At 36.9% G+C, this 24,562-nt stretch overlaps 7 protein-coding genes across 7 annotated transcripts; 3 read left to right on the forward strand and 4 right to left on the reverse strand.

Moving 5' to 3' along the window:
* Positions 1 to 342: 342 nt before the first annotated feature.
* LOC127285555 (protein PFC0760c-like) lies at positions 343 to 4,503 on the forward strand. Its single transcript, XM_051311647.1, has 4 exons — positions 343 to 414; positions 1,866 to 1,976; positions 2,040 to 2,450; positions 4,408 to 4,503. The coding sequence occupies exons 1-4, from the start codon at positions 343 to 345 to the stop codon at positions 4,501 to 4,503; spliced, it is 690 nt and encodes a 229-aa protein (XP_051167604.1).
* Positions 3,829 to 4,971, reverse strand: LOC127285549 (histone H2A). The gene has a single exon (XM_051311641.1). It carries the CDS (start codon positions 4,880 to 4,882, stop codon positions 4,508 to 4,510), a length of 375 nt encoding a protein of 124 aa, XP_051167598.1. The 5' UTR covers positions 4,883 to 4,971; the 3' UTR covers positions 3,829 to 4,507.
* A 135-nt stretch (positions 4,972 to 5,106) lies between these two features.
* On the forward strand, positions 5,107 to 5,590 carry LOC127285552 (histone H2B). The gene has a single exon (XM_051311643.1). It carries the CDS (start codon positions 5,170 to 5,172, stop codon positions 5,539 to 5,541), a length of 372 nt encoding a protein of 123 aa, XP_051167600.1. The 5' UTR covers positions 5,107 to 5,169; the 3' UTR covers positions 5,542 to 5,590.
* Positions 5,591 to 6,562: 972 nt separating this feature from the next.
* LOC127285553 (histone H3-like) lies at positions 6,563 to 23,629 on the reverse strand. The gene is made up of 2 exons (XM_051311644.1): positions 23,289 to 23,629; positions 6,563 to 6,951 (listed from the first exon to the last, which is right to left on the reverse strand). The coding sequence occupies exons 1-2, from the start codon at positions 23,615 to 23,617 to the stop codon at positions 6,624 to 6,626; spliced, it is 657 nt and encodes a 218-aa protein (XP_051167601.1). The 5' UTR covers positions 23,618 to 23,629; the 3' UTR covers positions 6,563 to 6,623.
* Positions 7,143 to 24,201, forward strand: LOC127285554 (histone H3-like). Its single transcript, XM_051311645.1, has 2 exons — positions 7,143 to 7,517; positions 23,855 to 24,201. Exons 1-2 carry the CDS (start codon positions 7,189 to 7,191, stop codon positions 24,180 to 24,182), a joined length of 657 nt encoding a protein of 218 aa, XP_051167602.1. The 5' UTR covers positions 7,143 to 7,188; the 3' UTR covers positions 24,183 to 24,201.
* Positions 8,420 to 9,160, reverse strand: LOC127285547 (late histone H1-like). Its single transcript, XM_051311639.1, has one exon. The coding sequence runs from the start codon at positions 9,088 to 9,090 to the stop codon at positions 8,476 to 8,478; it is 615 nt and encodes a 204-aa protein (XP_051167596.1). The 5' UTR covers positions 9,091 to 9,160; the 3' UTR covers positions 8,420 to 8,475.
* Positions 20,062 to 20,803, reverse strand: LOC127285546 (histone H1C-like). The gene has a single exon (XM_051311638.1). It carries the CDS (start codon positions 20,741 to 20,743, stop codon positions 20,126 to 20,128), a length of 618 nt encoding a protein of 205 aa, XP_051167595.1. The 5' UTR covers positions 20,744 to 20,803; the 3' UTR covers positions 20,062 to 20,125.
* Positions 24,202 to 24,562: the final 361 nt, after the last annotated feature.

The following is a 24,562-nucleotide window of genomic DNA, read 5'->3' on the forward strand; positions in this document are numbered from 1 at the left end:
CTAAAGTCACACCCGAGAACATGATTTCTATTATGTTGCAGAGCGCGGACTCTTAAAGGAGCGTCGAGTCCTTCATTACAACTTTAATGAGGACGAAGGAGGACTACAGGAGGAGGTTAAAGTCTCAAAAATGGTGTGGTTTTTAGTGGGTCGAACAGAACAAGAGCGGTCATCCCCACATAACCTGAAAGTACAGGCTCCATGATCATCATCAACATCTTGATCCCAATCATGATCACCATCAAGATCATCATTATGATCATGATGATTATGATCGTAATGATAAAAATACTTCTAATGATGATCATGATAATGATAATGATCATGATGATGATTATACTAATGATGATCGTAATTCATCATAATGATGATGATGATGATGATGATGATGATGATGATGATGGTCATGACCAAGTTGATAATTATCATGATGATAATAATGATGATGATCATGCTGATGATGATTATGATGATGATGATGATCATGCTGATAATAATCATGCTGATGATGATCATGATGATGATCATAATGCTAATAATTATAATGATAACGATCATAAATACAATCATCATGAGGATGATAATTAGGTTGGTGATGATCGTAATGATGATGATCATAATAATGATTATGATAATAATTATAATAATGATCATCTTGATGATGATCATACTGATGATCAAGATGATGATGATCATACTGATGATCAAGATGATGATGATCATCATGACGATGATCATACTGTTGATAATCATACTGATGAACATGATGTTGATAATGATCGTAATTATGATAATCCTACTAATGATGATCATGATAATGATCATACTACAGATGATCATACTAAAGATGATTATACTAATGATGATGGTTATAATCATCATTCTGATCATCAGTATGATCATCATCATGATCATCATTAGTATGATTAACAACATTATGATCATCGTCATGTTCATCATCAAGATCATCATTATCATCAAGATCATTATCATGATCATCATCAGTATGATCATCATCATCTTAATCACCATCATGATCACCAATCATACACCAATATACAATAAGCATGATCAATGCGATAATTATCATTATAATTATTGTCATGATGATGATCAGAATGATGTTTATAATAATGATTGGCATATTGATTATACCAATAATCATCATTGATGATGGTGATCATAATAATGATGATCATGATGTTAAAGATTATAATAATAATGAGCATAAATATAATCATCATGAGGATGATGATTAGGTTGGTGATGATCGTAATGATAATCATGATGACGGTTATGATGATGATCATACTGATGATAATCATAATAATGATTATACTGATGATGATTATGATGATGATTATACTAATGATTATCGTGATGATGATGCTACTAATGATGATCATACTGATGATGATTATAATAATGATGATCATATTGATGATGATCATGATGATGATTATACTAAAGGTGATCATGATGATGATCATACTGATGATAATCATAATAATGATTATACTGATGATGATCATGATGATGATCATACTAATTATAATCATAATCGTGATGATTATAATGATTATAAATATGATGATGAGCATGATGATTATCATGATGATGATGATGATCATACTGATGATGATCATGATCATTATTATTATGATCATCAAGAAAATCTTGATCACCATCATGATAACCATCCTGATCAACATCATTATCATGAATATGATCATGATGATGATGATGATCGTAATGATGATGATCATGATAATGATCATGATGATGATTATACTAATGATTATCGTGATGATAATGCTACTAATGATGATCATACTGATGATGATTATACTAATGATGATCATATTGATGATGATCATACTAATGATAATGATCATACTAATGATAATGATCATACTAATGATAATGATCATGATGATGATAATCGTTCTCAAAGTGATAATTATCTAGACAATTATTGTCATGATGATGATCATAATGATAATGATCGGAATTATGATGATCATAATGATGGTAATCAGAAGGATGATCGTACTAATTGTGATTATAATGATGATGATCATAATGATGCTGATTATAAGGATGATCATACTAATTGTGATTATAATGCTGATGATCATAAATATGATGATTATGATGTGGATGATGATTATGTTTATGTTGATAATGATCATAATGAAAATGATCTTAATGATGATGATTATGTTCCGGGTGATAATTGTCATGATGATGCTCATAATGCTAATGGTTATAATGATTATGATCATAATGTTGATCATAATGATAATGATCATAATGATGATCATGATGATTATGGTCAAGGTTATGATTATCATGATGATGATCATGATGATGAAGATCATAATCAAGATGATGGTGAACATAATGATTATGATAATGATGATGATCATCAAAATGATAATGAACATGATGTTCGTGATCCCGATAATGATCATGATCAAGATGATGATTATCAATATGATGATTAACCTTACTTTTCACACAAAATACTTTCTACTACGCTAGTGTAATGAGCTCAATATGGAATGCGACAACTTCCGAACGTCACGCGCAGCGATATCACACGTTTCACAAGTAAATAAAATACAAAAAAGAAAAGAGACATTGTTTCAAAAATTGTGTTAAAGCTTGAAAAATAAGAAAAAATTTTATCTTTAAGCCAATTCAACATATCCAATCCCAAAAATCTATTTTATCTTCTTCATTTTATCATCTTTTCAGTTTCGCGGAACTACAGAAGGAATGATATTGTTATGTCACATTTTAAATAAATATTAATTTTAACTAATCTTAACTTATAATTGTTCCCTATTCTAATTTCCTCAATTTAACTTAGTTAAATTAACTAAGTTGGGAAGAGGTTTATTAAACGAATGAATACACGGAAAAAATTTTGGTGCAGCAGATGCGCAATCTACGGTAGAACTGTTGTACTATGGGTTGCGGGCAACTGTTATCCTGATTTGGCGCGTCAGAAGCGCTGTAAGGGACATCAGACGCACTGTACGGGACATAGGTTGCACCAAACCGGGATAACTGATGTCCGTTTTTAAAGTACAAAAATATTTTAACTAACCAGTACAACTGGTGCACCAAAATTTTTTCAGTGTAGAAATATAATATAAAAATTATTTATTTAAAAAAAATTTTAAATGTTCTATACAATCAAATAAATCTTTGTTTTAATATTTGGTATGGTTACCTTTAAATAATCTGTGAAGATTCTTCTATAAGTTTTTCCCTTTTTCGAACACCGGGTCTCCTAAGATTATATCTTCTAAGTTGTAAAATTTTTATTACCGCATTGACTCTGGTATATTTTAGGCAGGACCGTAACTAACGAAAACTTCTGAATATGTAATATTTTAACTTGTTAACTATGATGACACTTCGATGTATATATTTTGGAACTGTATTTGACACTCGATACGATGAATTTGTGCGTATAATTCACTGACATGAAAAGTGTTTAATGCTTTTCTTCTATGTGTTGGTGACTCCGTATGTTGATTTCCTTATTTTAATAACACAAAATGTCAAGAACACTACATCTTAAAGAAATATTATAATTTTTATATATTGATCATTTTTAATATATTTTAACATTAATTATGATTATTAACATTATTATTTTATTATACATTTAATATTTATAAATAATTGTTTATTTACAAATATTTGATTACAAATATTTGTTTATTTAAAAACAATAATTTATTTACAAATGTATTTAAAAAAAATTAATTTTACATAAATAAATATAAAAAAATGTTATGGTGACGAGACAATATTAAGAAAATTAGAGTGGGATTCATTTAATTATTGCCGATTCAGTTAACTCCTATCGAAACGCTTTGGTTTGCTTCAAAGTACAAAAAGAATTTTAATTCTCACAAAAGTATAAGTTTAATTTCATTTATTTATAATTCAGGCCTATTTCACAGCGTGTCACTTTTAAAAACTAACTTTATGTTTGTAATCAGCGACCAAAAAAATACATACCAAGTTTCAAAAAAAAAGAAACTGCAATATTAGCTTGTTCACCTTGTTTTTTGAAGCCTATACTGTGGGGCGGAAATTTGAGTCCACTATAAGATTGCTACAGGCTTATACGATGTAATCTTACAATCATACTAATAATACGATAATGCTAGCGAAATATTCCAAAAAATTATAAATCACAAATGAGCGAAGAGCTTAAAAGTACGGCATTCAAAAGTTCGTTAAAAATTTTACATAGCTTCAGTTAATTTTCATTTTTCTTATTTTAAGATAATCTAATTTGAGTGATATTGAGCTTGGAAAACAAAAACTTTCAACATATTCCAAATGTAATAAATCTTTTGCCACCGTCTAATACGTATGTATTATAATGAAAAAAATAATGCAAAGAACTCAAGATTCACACGTAAAAAAGATTTGATGGCCCTGAAAAGGGCCGATTGTTTTAGAGGATGTTGGTAGAAATTTAAGCTTTCTTTTCGGTCTTTTTGGGCAAAAGCACAGCCTGGATGTTGGGAAGAACACCACCCTGAGCGATGGTAACTCCGGAAAGAAGTTTGTTCAATTCCTCGTCATTCCTGATGGCAAGTTGGAGATGACGGGGGATGATTCTGGTCTTCTTGTTGTCGCGAGCGGCATTTCCTGCCAACTCCAAAACTTCAGCAGCCAAGTATTCCATTACTGCTGCGAGGTAGACTGGAGCTCCAGCACCAACTCGCTCAGCGTAGTTTCCCTTGCGCAAGAGACGATGGATACGACCAACTGGGAATTGAAGTCCAGCTCTGTTGGAACGAGTCTTTGACTTTCCCTTGACTTTGCCTCCTTTTCCACGTCCGGACATTTTTTCGATTTAGTTTAGTAGCAACGAAACGAACAACTCAAAGGTTGGATGACTAATACAAAAATTTCAGTAAAATCGACTATTTATGCACTTCCATTAGGGTCCCCCACCACTATTCTTCTACCACAATACTGTGACTGGTAGACGTTTACAGCGAGTGCACGAACCAATCACAATGTAGCATAGCCACTGCGACAGAACATAAAAGGAACCCGGTTTGTGGTCGGAGTATCAATTCACTCCGTATTCTCATTGAGTTTACACGTGTTTGTCTCTGAATATCCAAAATGCCTCCTAAAGCAAGTGGAAAAGCTGTGAAAAAAGCCGGCAAGGCTCAAAAAAATATCACCAAGACTGATAAGAAAAAGAAGCGCAAGAGGAAGGAAAGCTATGCCATCTACATCTACAAAGTGTTGAAACAAGTCCATCCCGACACTGGAGTCTCCAGCAAGGCCATGAGCATCATGAACAGCTTCGTCAACGACATCTTTGAACGTATCGCTGCCGAATCTTCCCGCTTGGCCCACTACAACAAGAGGTCCACCATCACCTCCCGGGAAATTCAAACTGCTGTCAGGCTTCTCCTTCCTGGTGAACTCGCCAAGCACGCCGTGTCTGAAGGCACCAAGGCTGTCACCAAGTACACCAGCTCCAAGTAAATCAATCTTGATCTCTCCGAAAACAATCGGCCCTTTTCAGGGCCAACAAATTTTTTTACGAAGGAATTAATATTTTCTTTAACATTTTTAAGCCAATATAAGCAGTTTATTTATTTTTTCCATCATTATGTTTTAAAATATAATACATTTTGTGCTAAATTGCTAACTATAAATTACTTTAATAATTATCTCGCGGTGTTAAGCTATTTTTTTGTAAAGAATTTCAGGTATTATGTAGGTATATTAATGTAATGTAATATATTATGCTCTTTTTCAGAGAGGTAAGTAAAAGTACTGAGAAAGAGAACCTTTTTTATATTGCAGGTTAAATAGTCTTTCGTGTTTTATGACAACCATATTGCGGTGTATGCTTCAGTATCCTTCTTTGGGAAAAACCAAAAACGGATTAAAAAAATGTAATGTAAACTTCTATAGCGTTTCAAGTGGTATTATTTTCTGTCCTTTGAATGATTTATATTTTAGAGGGACAGAAAATTTGGGATTAAATTTTCCTTCTGCTGTTTTACTTGATTTACGACAATTCTGACTAGTGTTTATATTAATGAGATACTCGAACGAGAATTTGAGATGTATTACAGCGTGAAGGAATTATTTTACATTACTCATGCTTTTTACGAGTATCTGGATATTTTCATTTAGAAGAAAAAAACAATAAAAGATATCTGCCTGCAGGCAGGCAGCCAAGCTGTGACCGTACCATAACATACCCGAAATGTGTGCTGCCTCTACATATTTAATGCTTTAGTAGCTTAGTAAAAGCATAAACATGATATGTAATTAAAAAGAGGAAAAACAAAAAACTTTTCAACGTAGACTCAAAAAAATCAATGTTTTCAGGTACAATAAAAACGAGCTAACTACATTTGCTTTCCAATTTTATTTACTTTCCTACCTTCAAAGATCAAATTCAGCCTTAGCTCACCTAACAAATTTCAAGTAATCAAACAATTATCAACAGAAAACTACCCTTTTGTCTTTAAAAAAAAGAATTCCAACGTAAAAAAATTTAGTGGCCCTGAAAAGGGCCGATTGTATGCAGATGATGATGATGACGTGTATATTTAACCGCCGAAACCATAAAGGGTGCGGCCTTGACGTTTCAAAGCATAGACGACGTCCATGGCAGTAACGGTCTTCCTCTTGGCGTGCTCGGTGTAAGTGACGGCGTCACGGATCACGTTCTCAAGGAACACTTTGAGAACACCACGAGTTTCCTCGTAGATCAATCCGGAGATACGTTTCACTCCACCACGACGAGCCAAACGACGGATGGCTGGCTTGGTGATACCTTGGATGTTATCACGCAAAACTTTGCGATGCCGCTTTGCTCCTCCTTTTCCCAAACCTTTACCTCCCTTTCCGCGACCAGTCATTTTTGCAGATAATAAAGTTCGTACGTCAAACTCGAACGAAGAACAAACTGAGAATGCTTTTCGAGGGAAGTGAGCATTATTTTATAACATCGTGTGGCACACTTCTCCCACCACAATTTCAATCTACCAATCGTGTTGCTAGTTTCCCCTCCCTTTAGCTGCTTATTGAACAGAAGGGTCGAAAGTCCATAAATACAGCATTTTTCCCGCAAAATTTCATTGTTTTGTTAGTCTCCGAACTTACAGCATCGTCATGGCACGTACCAAGCAAACCGCTCGTAAATCCACCGGTGGTAAGGCACCAAGGAAACAACTCGCCACCAAGGCCGCCAGAAAGAGCGCGCCTGCAACTGGTGGAGTGAAAAAACCCCATCGTTACAGGCCAGGAACCGTCGCTCTCCGTGAGATCCGTCGTTATCAAAAGAGCACTGAACTCCTCATCCGCAAGCTTCCTTTCCAACGTTTGGTCCGTGAGATCGCTCAAGATTTCAAGACCGACTTGCGTTTCCAGAGCTCTGCTGTGATGGCTCTCCAGGAGGCTAGCGAGGCTTACCTCGTCGGTCTCTTCGAAGACACCAACTTGTGTGCCATCCACGCCAAGAGAGTCACCATCATGCCAAAAGACATCCAATTGGCTCGTCGTATCCGAGGAGAACGTGCTTAATTTTTTTCCAACACCTTCCAAACACAATCGGCCCTTTTCAGGGCCAACACATTTTTTTACGTTGAAATTATTTTGGTTTAACATTATAAAAAATAATTTATTAAGATAAATTTGAAGCATTTTACTTCTAGTTTACAAATATTTTGATATGTTTATGAACTATTAGATAAATTATAACTAAATTATCATTTGTATTTTGTAGAAGTTGTTCACTGGTAAATGAAGTTTATTAAAATTTCTTTAAATTAATGGACGTGTTAGGAAAATATAAAATATGGAGGCGTAACCTTTTTTAAAATGTTGTAATTGGATATTTGATGTCTAAATATATTTTATGGAGTTAATGATTAGCTGATCAATTTACTAAAAATTGTAGTTGGATCAACTACAAAAATACTAAAACAACTGCAAAACATCATTCTATCAACTAAATTCTTATAGTGAATTCTACTTTTTAAATTGAGTTGAGGACCTATTGTACTAGGCAGAGTACTTAATTGTAGTCAAATCTATTATAATTTTTTGAGTGCAGTTACATTAATTTAATATGTACTTGTAAATTACAGCATTTATCTGATATATTGCCTCGAAAGAATAAATAAATTTACTACAAAAAATATTAACAAAAAAATGTTTCATCGAAGATAATTGGAGAAAAATTAATGCTGTCCCTAAAGTTCTGAAGAATTTTTTATTTTGATTTAATTGTATGATAAAATAATACTTAGTTTAATTTAGCAATTTATTTGTATTTTAATAAAATATTTGTTGAAGGAACAAAACAAACCATTACGTAAAAAATAATTTGTGGCCCTGAAAAGGGCCGTTTGTTATCGATGAGTTGTGAAAATGTTACTGTAATATAAAATTCCCTCCTTATTTTTTTGCAACCTTCTTTGCCATTGTCTTTTTGGGTTTTGGTGCAGCTTTCTTGGCGGCAACAGGTGCCTTTGCTTTCTTGGGAGAAGCCTTGGTCACCTTAGGCTTGGCAGTGGTAGACTTGGCCTTTGGTGGTTTGGCTGCAACCTTAGGAGTCTTTTTCTTCTCGGCAACAGCTTTCTTGGCCTTGACAGCTACAGCCTTCTTCGGAGATGCTACTTTCTTAGCCTTGGATGCAGCAGCTTTAGGTTTAGCTGTAGCAGTCTTGGTTTTTGCCTTGGCCTCAGCTTTGGCGACATTCAATTTGAAGGATCCTGCAGCACCTTTTCCCTTGGTTTGAATAAGCGTCTTGTTGGCAACAGCAGCTTTAAGATACTTCCTGATAAAAGTCGCTTGCTTCTCAACATCAACTGCATAAGTACCAGCAATATATTTCTTGATGGCTTGGAGAGAAGAACCGCCTTTTTCCTTCAAAGCTGTGATAGCTGCAACTACCATTTCGGATGCTGGTGGGTGAGCTGCTTTTGTGCGAGGTTGCTTCGCTTTAGGAGTTGCCGCCTTCTTAGGAGTTGTAACTGCGGGTGCAGCTGGAGATTCTACTTTATCTGCCATTTCGAATAAACAAAATATATTTGTTAAAAATTTCAAGAAAAGTTGAATAACTATTCCAATCCTCTCAGCTCAACTGGCAACAGAGAAATGAAAATTTCCACAGGCGATCGATAACTTAGTGAACTACACGGACGGTGAAGAAAGACAACTCCGCTTGTGCGTCACATACCGATCAGAATTTGGGTAACATGTGTACTGTTTTAAAATACTTCTTTTTAATTTAATTATTAACATTTTTAATTGTGATTATAAATCACTTTGATTTCAATTGAAGACTAATTGTAATTTTAAAGTAAAAGAATAAAAGTTTGATAAATACATTATGTGTCGGTAAAATTGTACATATACCAAGACTATATTTTCTATGCTGTCTCAAATTATTTTCCAAAAATGTTATAAAAAAATATTCTAATTACTTTTTTTTTAAATAGAGTTTTCTGATCTACACTCCATACTGTTAGCTATACTATCAATATATTGTTTGCAATTTTTAAAATTAATTTAGATGGTAAAAAAATACCCAAATAAAAAACCAGTTCAAACTCTATCAATAGAACACTCCCATTACTACTTTGAATTTTATGTACCAGTAATGCAAAAATTTTAAACAAAGTTTTTAAACATCTATAATTATAAAGCCACAAAAAAAACTTATGTCTCTGACCCGGAGTTCTCACTATGGTTACTATATATATATGTAACAAATAATATAATGATTAAACTAGAAAATAAAGCATACAGCAAAAAAATCAATGATACACAAGAAATTAATAAATAGATTACAATAAAAAAAATTAATCCAAATCAATAAAGGGAAAACACAAATGAAATCAAAATATATTCGGTCCACAGAACATAATTATCATATACTAAAATGCTTTTGCGATCACCGGGGTGAAGTACAGCTGAGAACGGTTAATAATTGGATGGGTGACCGCCTCGGTGCTCGCTATAGCCCTGGTGTTTTCAGTGTGTTCGAGATATATCAAGTGGGAAGTTTGACGTCGAGGAAGTGTTTGTACTTTTGTAATGATTATCCAAATATACATTCACAACTCGATTATCAATAAACCGGCTGTAGTCGAGAGACGTTTTCTGTAGTTTTCTTCCCCCCTGGCCAAAAGTCCAGAAAAATGCGACTGTTTCTAATAAAAGTCGGTCTACAGCCGCAATTTTAAAGAGTTTGTGAGTTCAAAGATTTAAATAGACTTGTGACGACTTGTGAGAAAATTGTAAAGACCCCTAAGGGGTATACAATTTTATAAATAGTTAATGTGTCACAATGTTTCCATTTCACTAATTTGTAGTATTCACAAAAACATCCGTTTCCTTTTGATATAAATGATTTTTTATCTCTCAGGCACAAACATGATGCTTTTAGATACCTGTCGTCCTGGTGTAAAGCCTATAATTTATTCTCCCGTCTGAAAATGGCGTCCATGTTTGTCCTAGGATAAAAAAAACAGAAATGCGCTTATCGTCGTGCTCGAGGCCGACTGGGATGCCTGGGTCCTTAAGGACTATAAAGGCCGATGTTAAAATAAGCATATCAACCCCTTTAACGAAAGAATTACGGACATGTTGAAAATGCAACGATTTGAAAAGCCGCCTCGCTACCGATCCACCTTGGGGAAAAAGGAGAGCAAAATTGCCGTTGTAAGGTCCTTAAGAACCAAAACGGCGAAGAAGACCGGGTGCCCTTCCAGGAGGAGATGGTTGGCATTGATTCCATTCGCCCGTACAAGAGAATCTTGAGCGGAAGACGAAATCAAAGTACTCATCGGGGACCTCGTGGAGGTTCCATCTCCGAGCTAAGCTCCACCCACCGATGGTCTGGTAGGTCACACACACTATAGGGTGCCCAATGAAATGGCGGCACGGTTAGAAACATTCATCTTGGACCAAAAAACACCCCAACAGGAGTGGGCGTGAGTTAGCGAGGACAAGAATCCTGCACTTACAACGGGGACCACGTGGAACATCCGCTCCCAGACCGAAGTGTCAGACCGCAGTCTGAAACCACAACGGTTTCACCCTGCCTGTGGACGATGAGGCGTAATGCGTTCAAATTCCCTCTAGTCGCCAAGTACGACTCTCGATGGGTTACGGGAAGACAAGTTCTCCGGCCGGACTTCCACGGACACAATGCACGGGGAAGGCCTTATTTCACATGGTGAACACCTGGCAAGCATAGTGCGTTTGTACATCATCGGTAATGTTCCATCTCAGCATCTACGTCGAAGCGGTACTTAGCTAGATGTGTACAACCCTCCGCACCCCTTTTAGTCGTCTTTTACAACATGCAGTTGGATACAGGCGCCCTAGTCTGAAGCCGAGACCGCCACGACGAGTTAAAAATGAACAGCTGGCCCATGTGTTATTTTTGCCCTAGGATAAAAATGGATGCCATTTCCAAACGGTAGAACAATTTAATGGCTTTTTCACCCGGTCGTCAGATAACAAAAGCGCGAAGTTTGTTCCTTTTTGGAATAAAAAGTATCGTAAGTAACATGGGTCTAAGGCAGTCAATTGCTTACATTGCCGTTTTCTAGGACTCGTTCACGTCTCGGGATGCTTGTTGCTTAATATATAATTAGTAAACTATTTATAACATAGATACTGCAAAAAGGGTCTTCTTCTTTACCAAGATGCCAAAATTGGTAAAAGAGAGGATAAGGACAAGTTTGGCATGAAAAATTTCAATAACAATGTTATTATCAAAAAAGATCTTGTTATTCACTAACGAGCCACAGTAAAGGATCCACAGTGTGGGATCTACATCTTGGATCCACAGTGTAGGATCCACATCTTGGATCCACAGTGTTTCATCCACATCTTGGTTCCCACATTTTGTATCCTACATCTTGGATCCCACATCTTGGATCCCAATTCTTGGATCCCACATCTTGGATCCCACATCTTGGATCCCACATCTTGGATCCCACATCTTGGATCCCACACCTTGGATCCCACATCTTTGATCCCACATCTTAAATCCCACATCTTGGTTCCCACATCTTCGATCCCACATTTTGTATCCCACATCTTGGTTCCCACATCTTCGATCCCACATCTTGGATCCCACATTTTGTATCCCACATCTTGGATCCCACATCTTGGATCCCACATCTTGGATCCCATATCTTGGATCCCACATTTTGGATCCCACATTTTGCATCCCACATCTTGTATCCCAAATTTTGGATCCCACATTTTGGATCCCACATCTTGGTTCCTACATTTTGTATTCCACATCTTGGATCACACATCTTAAATCCCACATCTTGTATCCTACATCTTGGATCCCACATCTTGGATCCCACATTTTGGATCCCACATCTTGGATCCCACATCTTGGATCCCACATCTTGGATCCCACATCTTGGATCCCACATCTTGGATCCCACATCTTGGATCCCACATCTTGGATCCCACATCTTGGATCCCACATCTTGGATCCCACATCTTGGATCCCACATCTTGGATCCCACATCTTGGATCCCACATCTTGGATCCCACATCTTGGATCCCACATCTTGGATCCCACATCTTGGATCCCACATCTTGGATCCCACATCTTGGATCCCACATCTTGGATCCCACATCTTGGATCCCACATCTTGGATCCCACATCTTGGATCCCACATCTTGGATCCCACATCTTGGATCCCAAATCTTGGATCCCAATTCTTGGATCCCACATCTTGGATCCCACATATTGGATCCCACACCTTGGATCCCATATCTTGAATCCCACATCTTGGATCCCAAATCTTGGATCCCAATTCTTGGATCCCACATCTTGGATCCCACATATTGGATCCCACACCTTGGATCCCATATCTTGGATCCCAGATCTTGGTTCCTACATTTTGTATTCCACATCTTTGATCCCACATCTTGGTTCCCACATCTTCGATCCCACATTTTGTATCCCACATCTTGGTTCCCACATCTTCGATCCCACATTTTGCATCCCACATCTTGTATCCCAAATTTTGGATCCCACATTTTGGATCCCACATCTTGGATCCCACATCTTGGATCCCACATCTTGGATCCCACATCTTGGATCCCAAATCTTGGATCCCAATTCTTGGATCCCACATCTTGGATCCCACATATTGGATCCCACACCTTGGATCCCATATCTTGAATCCCACATCTTGGATCCCAAATCTTGGATCCCAATTCTTGGATCCCACATCTTGGATCCCACATCTTGGATCCCACATCTTGGATCCCACATCTTGGATCCCACATCTTGGTTCCCACATCTTCGATCCCACATTTTGTATCCCACATCTTGGTTCCCACATCTTCGATCCCACATTTTGCATCCCACATCTTGTATCCCAAATTTTGGATCCCACATTTTGGATCCCACATCTTGGATCCCACATCTTGGATCCCACATCTTGGATCCCACATCTTGGATCCCAAATCTTGGATCCCAATTCTTGGATCCCACACCTTGGATCCCATATCTTGAATCCCACATCTTGGATCCCAAATCTTGGATCCCAATTCTTGGATCCCACATCTTGGATCCCACATCTTGGATCCCACATCTTGGATCCCACATCTTGGATCCCACATCTTGGATCCCACATCTTGGATCCCACATCTTGGATCCCACATCTTGGATCCCACATCTTGGATCCCACATCTTGGATCCCACATCTTGGATCCCACATCTTGGATCCCACATCTTGGATCCCACATCTTGGATCCCACATCTTGGATCCCACATCTTGGATCCCAAATCTTGGATCCCAATTCTTGGATCCCACATCTTGGATCCCACATATTGGATCCCACACCTTGGATCCCATATCTTGAATCCCACATCTTGGATCCCACATTTTGGATCCCACATTTTGCATCCCACATCTTGTATTTCAAATTTTGGATCCCACATTTTGGATCCCACATCTTGGATCCCACATCTTGGTTCCTACATTTTGTATTCCACATCTTTGATCCCACATCTTGGATCCCACATCTTGGATCCCACACCTTGGATCTCACACCTTGGATCCCACACCTTGGATCCCACATCTTGGTTCCTACATTTTGTATTCCACATCTTTGATCCCACATCTTAAATCCCACATCTTGGTTCCCACATCTTCGATCCCACATCTTGGATCCCACATTTTGTATCCCACATCTTGGATCCCAATTCTTGGATCCCACATCTTGGATCCCACATCTTGGATCCCAAATCTTGGATCCCAATTCTTGGATCCCACATCTTGGATCCCACATATTGGATCCCACACCTTGGATCCCATATCTTGAATCCCACATCTTGGATCCCAAATCTTGGATCCCAATTCTTGGATCCCACATCTTGGATTCCACATATTGGATCCCACACCTTGGATCCCATATCTTGGATCCCACATCTTGGTTCCTACATTTTGTATTCCACATCTTTGATCCCACATCTTGGTTCCCACATCTTCGATCCCACATTTTGTATCCCACATCTTGGTTCCCACATCTTCGATCCCACATCTTGGATCCCACATTTTGTATCCCACATCTTAAATCCCACATCTTGTATCCTACATCTTGGATCCCACATCTTGGATCCCACATTTTGGATCCCACATCTTGGATCCCACATATTGGATCCCACATCTTGGATCCCACATCTTGGATCCCACATCTTGGATCCCACATCTTGGATCCCACATCTTGGATCCCACATCTTGGATCCCACATCTTGGATCCCACATCTTGGATCCCACATCTTGGATCCCACATCTTGGATCCCACATCTTGGATCCCACATCTTGGATCCCACATCTTGGATCCCACATCTTGGATCCCACATCTTGGATCCCACATCTTGGATCCCACATCTTGGATCCCACATCTTGGATCCCACATCTTGGATCCCACATCTTGGATCCCACATCTTGGATCCCACATCTTGGATCCCACATCTTGGATCCCACATTTTGTATCCAACATCTTGGATCCCAATTCTTGGATCCCACATCTTGGATCCCACATCTTGGATCCCACATCTTGGATCCCACATATTGGATCCCACACCTTGGATCCCATATCTTGAATCCCACATTTTGGATCCCACATTTTGCATCCCACATCTTGTATCCCAAATTTTGGATCCCACATTTTGGATCCCACATCTTGGATCCCACATCTTGGATCCCACATCTTGGATCCCACATCTTGGATCCCACATCTTGGATCCCAAATCTTGGATCCCAATTCTTGGATCCCACATCTTGGATCCCACATATTGGATCCCACACCTTGGATCCCATATCTTGAATCCCACATCTTGGATCCCAAATCTTGGATCCCAATTCTTGGATCCCACATCTTGGATTCCACATATTGGATCCCACACCTTGGATCCCATATCTTGGATCCCACATCTTGGTTCCTACATTTTGTATTCCACATCTTTGATCCCACATCTTGGTTCCCACATCTTCGATCCCACATTTTGTATCCCACATCTTGGTTCCCACATCTTCGATCCCACATCTTGGATCCTACATTTTGTATTCCACATCTTTGATCCCACATCTTAAATCCCACATCTTGGTTCCCACATCTTCGATCCCACATCTTGGATCCCACATTTTGTATCCCACATCTTGGATCCCAATTCTTGGATCCCACATCTTGGATCCCACATATTGGATCCCACACCTTGGATCCCATATCTTCAATCCCATATCTTGAATCCCACATCTTGGATCCCACATTTTGGATCCCACATCTTGGTTCCTACATTTTGTATTCCACATCTTTGATCCCACATCTTGGATCCCACATTTTGTATCCAACATCTTGGATCCCAATTCTTGGATCCCACATCTTGGATCCCACATCTTGGATCCCACATCTTGGATCCCACATATTGGATCCCACACCTTGGATCCCATATCTTGAATCCCACATTTTGGATCCCACATTTTGCATCCCACATCTTGTATCCCAAATTTTGGATCCCACATTTTGGATCCCACATCTTGGATCCCACATCTTGGATCCCACATCTTGGATCCCACATCTTGGATCCCACATCTTGGATCCCACATTTTGTATCCAACATCTTGGATCCCAATTCTTGGATCCCACATCTTGGATCCCACATCTTGGATCCCACATATTGGATCCCACACCTTGGATCCCATATCTTGAATCCCACATCTTGTATCCCAAATTTTGGATCCCACATTTTAAATCCCACATCTTGGTTCCTACATTTTGTATTCCACATCTTGGATCATACATCTTAAATCCCACATCTTGTATCCTACATCTTGGATCCCACACCTTGGATCCCACATTTTGGATCCCACATCTTGGATCCCACATCTTGGATCCCACATCTTGGATCCCACATCTTGGATCCCACATCTTGGATCCCACATCTTGGATCCCACATCTTGGATCCCACATCTTGGATCCCACATCTTGGATCCCACATCTTGGATCCCACATCTTGGATCCCACATCTTGGATCCCACATCTTGGATCCCACATCTTGGATCCCAAATCTTGGATCCCACTTCTTGGATCCCACATCTTGGATCCCACATATTGGATCCCACACCTTGGATCCCATATCTTGAATCCCACATCTTGGATCCCACATTTTGGATCCCACATTTTGCATCCCACATCTTGTATTTCAAATTTTGGATCCCACATTTTGGATCCCACATCTTGGATCCCACATCTTGGTTCCTACATTTTGTATTCCACATCTTTGATCCCACATCTTGGATCCCACATCTTGGATCCCACACCTTGGATCTCACACCTTGGATCCCACACCTTGGATCCCACATCTTGGTTCCTACATTTTGTATTCCACATCTTTGATCCCACATCTTAAATCCCACATCTTGGTTCCCACATCTTCGATCCCACATCTTGGATCCCACATTTTGTATCCCACATCTTGGATCCCACATCTTGGATCCCACATCTTGGATCCCACATCTTGGATCCCACATCTTGGATCCCACATCTTGGATCCCACATCTTGGATCCCACATCTTGGATCCCACATCTTGGATCCCACATCTTGGATCCCACATCTTGGATCCCACATCTTGGATCCCACATCTTGGATCCCACATCTTGGATCCCACATCTTGGATCCCACATCTTGGATCCCACATCTTGGATCCCATATCTTGGATCCCACATCTTGGATCCCACATCTTGGATCCCACATCTTGGATCCCACATCTTGGATCCCACATCTTGGATCCCACATCTTGGATCCCACATCTTGGATCCCACATCTTGGATCCCACATCTTGGATCCCACATCTTGGATCCCACATCTTGGATCCCACATCTTGGATCCCACATCTTGGATCCCACATCTTGGATCCCACATCTTGGATCCCACATCTTGGATCCCACATCTTGGATCCCACATCTTGGATCCCACATCTTGGATCCCACATCTTGGATCCCACATCTTGGATCCCACATCTTGGATCCCACATCTTGGATCCCACATCTTGGATCCCACATCTTGGATCCCACATCTTGGATCCCACATCTTGGATCCCACATCTTGGATCCCACATCTTGGATCCCACATCTTGGATCCCACATCTTGGATCCCACATCTTGGATCCCACATCTTGGATCCCACATCTTGGATCCCACATCTTGGATCCCACATCTTGGATCCCACATCTTGGATCCCACATCTTGGATCCTACATCTTGGATCCTACATCTTTGATCATTTTAAACGTTATATATTTTGTGACATTAATCCTAGACCATTTGGTGGACCCAATACGCTCTCTACTCTATTTGGAAAATTTATATTGTTGACCTTTCGATCCCTCTCAAATTCACAGTTCAGTGCTATACACTATTTTGACCATTTTTTCTACTATTTCATTCTATTGACAAGGGTCTTTGGAGTTTTATAGCTTTTTAGCAGAAAAAAATGATTAAAATTTATAAATGTGCACCGTACTCGAATTTTAATGTTCTTTCAAAAAATTAGTGTAACAACAATTTACAATAAATAATAAAAATGATTTAACAATAAATTTAATAAGAGATTACAACTGTTTCAACTATGTAATTAATAATTGTTGCAACAAATGAAATATTTGGATTATTGTTGTTAAACAATTTAAATTTAAAACATGTAGCAAAAAATTCAAAAGCTGTACTTACATTTTAAAATACCTGTGCATGAATATAATACTGAAAACGACACTTTTGGCGAATCCTTATATCCAAGTTTGATATTAAATTAATACTATACTTATTTATTTTATTTAAATAGCACTATTTTAATTCACTTTTCTTTGTATTTTCAAATATTTAAATAAATGGATTCATGTACCTATCACAATATTTTTAAAAGTAAAATGAAAAAATGTATAGTTCTGCTCATGACAAAAGCCAAAAGGCAACTGACAAAAATATGGCACTTATGGGAAAGCGTTTTCTGAGTAGAAAATGAAGTAAAATATATGCTTTAAAAGAGGTACAATACATTTCAAAAATTTTAAAGTGAAGGAAAGTATTCATTCTCTTGCAGAAATCATGTTTATGATAGGGTTTCGATGTTACCAATTCGGGCGCCCACCGATTCCGCATGTATACTTGATAGGTAGGTAGGAAGGATAGTCTACAAATGTCCAGATGTTTTTCAAACTGGGAAATACAAAAAAAGGCAAAAAGACTTCAAAGAAATATAGAAATAGTGAAGACATTTCAAGTTTAATGTAATTTTAAAATTTACATTAGTTGAGAACACAAATCATGTGGTAAACTCTTCTATCAGTATAAGAATATTAATATACTCATATACGCCATACATCTTCAAACTAGTCTACAAAAAAATAAATTCCTAGAGGCAAAAGATTTTGTTTTAAAGTATATGTTCTAATTTCAAATGTCATATAAAATGTATTTTATTTATTTGTTTTAGACTTAAGACATAAACCGTTACATTGATTGAATTTTAATTTTAATATTATATTAATATATTATATTATATTATATTATAATATATTATATTATATATTATATTAATTTTTTCAGCATATGATTTCGTACCATTCGATGGGTAATTTGTCATTAATGAATTGTGTCACTTAGTGCAGGATTTTTTTGGTTAAAGAATTATCTTACACTTTAAATTATTTCGTTTAATAAAAAACTTTAAATATTACATTAAAATAATAATTAATAAATAAATTCTCAATAAATTCTTCACTTTAACTCACTAACTACCGACTGTAGGTTCCCCTTCGTTCCCAAATTTTGTGTTTAAGAGATTTTTAGATGATGATCATGGTAATCCAAATGCAGTCCTTCAATTCTTCCATTAAAATGTTTGTCAAAACACGTTTACGAACACTTGGACTGCTCTTCGTATTTTGCAGACTATACCTATGAGAGTGGCCAAAGAAGAACGTAGCTTTAGTAAATTAAAGTTAATTAAGACATACCTTACATCGACAATGCTACATGAAGACTTATCTAATCTTGCAAAAATATCCATTGAAAATGAGATGACATAAATATTAAACTACACTGGAAACACCCAAGAGCGTACGGCATTAGTCTTAGTCCGCCCTACGGAAAAATGTCCTTGTAGAGTAATACTATAAACACTCAGGGCCGTACAATGAATTACTAGTGCTTTTAGCAGAATACATTGTGTATATTATTATAAATATTAATGAATTTTGTTTTTAAAATAAAGTATTGTAAGCTGTCGTTTTATAATTAATATTTTTTCAAAATTTTGTTCTAATATTACTTATTTCATATGCCTTGATTTCTATATTCAGTTTTTATTATAAAGCATTGTGAACTTTATTATCGTAAAACGAACAGAAACTGTTGTAACATAATTAAATAGGAATAAATTGTTTTACAGATCAAAAGAAATTCCTTCGTATAAAACGAGTGGTGGCCCTGAAAAGGGCCGTTTGTTTACAATCATGCTTTGAAAATGTCACAAGAATAACATTTTCACCATCTTACTTCTTGGCAACCTTCTTTGCCGCGGGCTTTTTTGCTTTTGGTGCTGCAGCTTTCTTCGGGGAAGCTTTTGCCTTTTTTGGAGCAGCTTTAGTGGTTTTAGGTTTGGCAGCGGTGGATTTTGCCTTTGGTGGTTTTGCCGCAACTTTCGGGGTCTTCTTCTTTTCGGCAACAGCTTTCTTGGTCTTGGCTGCCACAGCCTTTTTCGGAGAAGCTGCTTTCTTAGCCTTAGGAGCAGCAGCTTTGGGTTTAGCAGCAGGAGTCTTAGCCTTGGGCTTAGTTTTACCTTCAGCCTTGGTGACGTTCAATTTGAAGGATCCTGCAGCTCCTTTTCCTTTAGTTTGGATCAGGGCCTTATTGGCAACTGCAGCTTTCAAATACTTTCTGATGAAAGGGGCTTGCTTCTCGACATCGACTTTGTAGGTGGCAGCGATGTATTTCTTGATGGCTTGGAGGGAAGAGCCACCTCTCTCCTTCAAAGATGCGATGGCTGCATTAACCATCTCTGATGCTGGTGGATGACTGGCTTTAGCACGGGGCTTTTTTGCCTTCGCAGCTGCAGCCTTTTTAGGAGTTGCAACTGCAGGCGCTGCTGGTGATTCTACTTTATCGGTCATTTTGATAATGAAACTATTCGAAAAAAAAGTTTAATAACTCTTGAGATACTCTCAACGCAACTGGTGAAACAGAAATAAAAATTTTCCCTGACGATCCGTGACTTAGGGGATTGCACGGACGGTGAAGAAAGACCCTTACGCTCGTGCGCCGCTTGCCATTCGAATTCTCGATAACTTGGGAACGTCATTCAAAAAATTTGTTAACTTTTAAGTGTTAACGCTTTAATAAATCGTTCTAAATATCTTTAATTTCAATTTTACGAATATTTTACTTTTTGACTAATAAAAAATAATTTTTATTTTTACATCATTCTTGGGTAGAATTAAACATTTTTCGAAGCTCTGCTTACATTGATCGAGCGTACCAAGTTTCAAAAATTGTTAAAAATATGTTAACAAATTCCATTGTCAAAAATTTGAGTTTGCAAATTAATTCTCTATTTGTTCCCCTTTATGAATATTTAATTTGTTTATATTTTAACAATATATTGAAAGTGTTACGAGTAGTTTACTTTCAGCATCAGTTCAAATTTTTGATATGGGGAGTGCAAACGTGTAGAATGATTGTCTTGATCAATAATGAAAAAAATTTAAACATTTTTTGTCATTGATATATGTATAAATTTTAAACTTAATTTATCGTTTGAGGAATTTTTATTTTTAACTATGGACTTGCAAAATAAAGGAAAATTTATACATGCTCCAATAAAGAGTTTATGTACATACATATATGTATATATGAACTGAACAATAAAAAAGGGATTTTATTGATTAGTGATTACGATAGAGAAAACTTTTTTGTATCAAAATCACCAATCAATAAAAAATTATTTTTTCGGACGTAAGGTACCTTTTAATTGTCCAGGTCACATATATTTATTACTTTCAGTACATATACTAATCTATAATTAATATTAAAATGGCATTTTTTTAATCTTTGAGAAAAAGGTAACAAATGAATTATTTACGGAAAATCTCCTTTCACTTGTAAAAAGCTTGTATAATATTAAAAAAAAATTTAATAAAAATTTGTTTCTAAATAAACATAAAGGGCAACCTGCTTTGAAGGTTAAAAAATTTATTTTATAGCCGTAGGAGATTCCGTTCACAACTGCGCATCGTGTTAAGTTATGCAAACTTGTGCCAAATTTGCTATATGTTAGAACTGCAATCTTGCACGGCAAGCTTTTTGTAAGTTTGTTGCAAGTTTGTGCAAAATAATTCGTTTGTATATCTATTTAAATTTTTATTAATCTTAATTTTTCATCAACGATTGAAGCATTAATAGTTTAAAATGTTGGCAAATTGAAACTTCAGTCAATTAAAATTTAGATAAATTGAAATTCAATTAATTATTTAAAATTAAATCCTCTCAATACGTGACATCATTTGTGGCCGGTGCCTAAGTTATAAATTTTAAAAAATTACAGATCTTTTACATCAATTTAAAATTTTGTAAAAATGAAGAAAAATATTTTAGTTTACAAGAATTTACGCATAAAAATGTTTTTATAAAAATAAATAAAATATTTTTAAACTAGACTAGATGTTTTTTGGGTTGTTGATTATGAATTTGTGGTTCAAATGAATGATTTAAAAGTTATTAAGATTGAGAATGGTACATCTGTTTGCTTCTATTTAATTATCTGATTCCGTCACTGAGTGTCTTTTCTTAAGGTTAACTTAAGATTTGACAAAGAAAAGAATATTTTAAAGTCTATATTATTATTGAACTAGAGCCTCCGACGGCATTTGTCCGTCTCAGTTGCTTCTATTCTTTTACATTCAATTTAATTTTCAATTTATGTTTCATAATTTATTACAATTATTTCATTAAATATTTAATAATATTGTTAACAAATTGCAAAAAGGCATGTAATTATAGAGAAAGTTTCAAACAGAAAAATAATAATCTATTATATTTGTAAAATTTGTCTAAAAATAATAATTGTTGAATAATTTTTATTTAAAACAAATATTTACAACATATAAATACTTTGCAAGTGTATATTTATTGGAATTAAGTAAGTTATGCAAAATATATATGTGGAACAATAATTTAAGCTGATTTTTATAAAATGAATATTAATTTAGATGCTCTGGAAAGCAAAAGTTCATTTTTTCGATCATCGAGATATTTCGATACATTTTCATGCGCTTTGCATACACTTACTTTTTTAAGAAAGGATACGTAATGAAGTGTTACTAATCAAAGTTAGTTTGGAATATATTCTAGTAATTCACGAATAACTGACCTTCGGTTGAATAAGCCCTATAAATCTGAAATCAATTTGTTATGTGGTTTCGAAAAAACTTGTTACCAAAAATCATTACATAACGATTTCTTTATTTCTTATTTTTAAGATCAATCAATGAAGCAGTTAGAAACAAAATAATTTCAACGTAAAAAAATGTGTTGGCCCTGAAAAGGGCCGATTGTGTTTGGAAGGTGTTGGAAAAAAATTAAGCACGTTCTCCTCGGATACGACGAGCCAATTGGATGTCTTTTGGCATGATGGTGACTCTCTTGGCGTGGATGGCGCACAAGTTGGTGTCTTCGAAGAGACCGACGAGGTAAGCCTCACTAGCCTCCTGGAGAGCCATCACAGCAGAGCTCTGGAAACGCAAGTCGGTCTTGAAATCTTGAGCGATCTCACGGACCAAACGTTGGAAAGGAAGCTTGCGGATGAGGAGTTCAGTGCTCTTTTGATAACGACGGATCTCACGGAGAGCGACGGTTCCTGGCCTGTAACGATGGGGTTTTTTCACTCCACCAGTTGCAGGCGCGCTCTTTCTGGCGGCCTTGGTGGCGAGTTGTTTCCTTGGTGCCTTACCACCGGTGGATTTACGAGCGGTTTGCTTGGTACGTGCCATGACGATGCTGCAAGTTCGTAGACTAACAAAACAATGATGTACGGCGGGGAAAATGCTGTATTTATGGACTTTCGACCCTTCTGTTCAATAAGCAGCTAAAGGGAGGGGAAACTAGCAACACGATTGGTAGACTGAAATTGTGGTGGGAGATGTGTGCCACACGATGTTATAAAATAATGCTCACTTCCCTCGAAAAGCATTCTCAGTTTGTTCTTCGTTCGAGTTTGACGTACGAACTTTATTATCTGCAAAAATGACTGGTCGCGGAAAGGGAGGTAAAGGTTTGGGAAAAGGAGGAGCAAAGCGGCATCGCAAAGTTTTGCGTGATAACATCCAAGGTATCACCAAGCCAGCCATCCGTCGTTTGGCTCGTCGTGGTGGAGTGAAACGTATCTCCGGATTGATCTACGAGGAAACTCGTGGTGTTCTCAAAGTGTTCCTTGAGAACGTGATCCGTGACGCCGTCACTTACACCGAGCACGCCAAGAGGAAGACCGTCACCGCCATGGACGTCGTCTATGCTTTGAAACGTCAAGGCCGCACCCTTTATGGTTTCGGCGGTTAAATTTTTCTGTCATCTTACAAAACAATCGGCCCTTTTCAGGGCCACCAAATTTTTCAACTTTGGAATTCTTTTTTTTAAACATTGTTGTCAGATGCCTATGGCGCTTTCCCCCTAGATGGCTAGATATTTTCCATTAAAAATAAATTTTTTCCACAAAAAATTTTTTTCCCTAATTTTCACTAGAAAAATAAAAATAAATAAATAGAAAACGTAAAAATTCTTAACTCAACGCAAAATTTAAAATTTTTGACACTAATTATGCAAAAGTTATTTAGACTTAAGGAATAGTTTAATAAAATTTAATATAGTTCAAGGTAATAAATATATAACAATAATGATAGACATTTTTTTGGAATTTCATTTATTTAACTATTAATTCC

The sequence above is a fragment of the Leptopilina boulardi genome, unplaced genomic scaffold, assembly GCF_019393585.1.
Source record: "Leptopilina boulardi isolate dan_hultmark-lab unplaced genomic scaffold, ZJU_Lbou_2.1 LbouV2_334, whole genome shotgun sequence".
NCBI classification, from domain to species: domain Eukaryota; kingdom Metazoa; phylum Arthropoda; class Insecta; order Hymenoptera; family Figitidae; genus Leptopilina; species Leptopilina boulardi.

What these genes read in the sequence shown, in the direction of transcription:
- LOC127285553 (XM_051311644.1), bottom strand. Translation starts at nt 23,617, where the DNA reads ATGGCACGTACCAAGCAAACCGCTCGTAAATCCACCGGTGGTAAGGCA. An exon ending in CTCTTCGAAGACACCAACTT is followed by an intron (nt 6,952 to 23,288) that starts GTGCGCCATCCA and finishes TGACGTACGAAC; the next exon opens with TTTATTATCTGCAAAAATGA.
- LOC127285547 (XM_051311639.1), bottom strand. Translation starts at nt 9,090, where the DNA reads ATGGCAGATAAAGTAGAATCTCCAGCTGCACCCGCAGTTACAACTCCT.
- LOC127285554 (XM_051311645.1), top strand. Translation starts at nt 7,189, where the DNA reads ATGGCACGTACCAAGCAAACCGCTCGTAAATCCACCGGTGGTAAGGCA. An exon ending in CTCTTCGAAGACACCAACTT is followed by an intron (nt 7,518 to 23,854) that starts GTGTGCCATCCA and finishes TGACGTACGAAC; the next exon opens with TTTATTATCTGCAAAAATGA.
- LOC127285546 (XM_051311638.1), bottom strand. Translation starts at nt 20,743, where the DNA reads ATGACCGATAAAGTAGAATCACCAGCAGCGCCTGCAGTTGCAACTCCT.
- LOC127285555 (XM_051311647.1), top strand. Translation starts at nt 343, where the DNA reads ATGATGATCGTAATTCATCATAATGATGATGATGATGATGATGATGAT. An exon ending in ATAATTATCTAGACAATTAT is followed by an intron (nt 1,977 to 2,039) that starts TGTCATGATGAT and finishes GATGGTAATCAG; the next exon opens with AAGGATGATCGTACTAATTG. An exon ending in AAAATGATAATGAACATGAT is followed by an intron (nt 2,451 to 4,407) that starts GTTCGTGATCCC and finishes ATACGTATGTAT; the next exon opens with TATAATGAAAAAAATAATGC.
- LOC127285552 (XM_051311643.1), top strand. Translation starts at nt 5,170, where the DNA reads ATGCCTCCTAAAGCAAGTGGAAAAGCTGTGAAAAAAGCCGGCAAGGCT.
- LOC127285549 (XM_051311641.1), bottom strand. Translation starts at nt 4,882, where the DNA reads ATGTCCGGACGTGGAAAAGGAGGCAAAGTCAAGGGAAAGTCAAAGACT.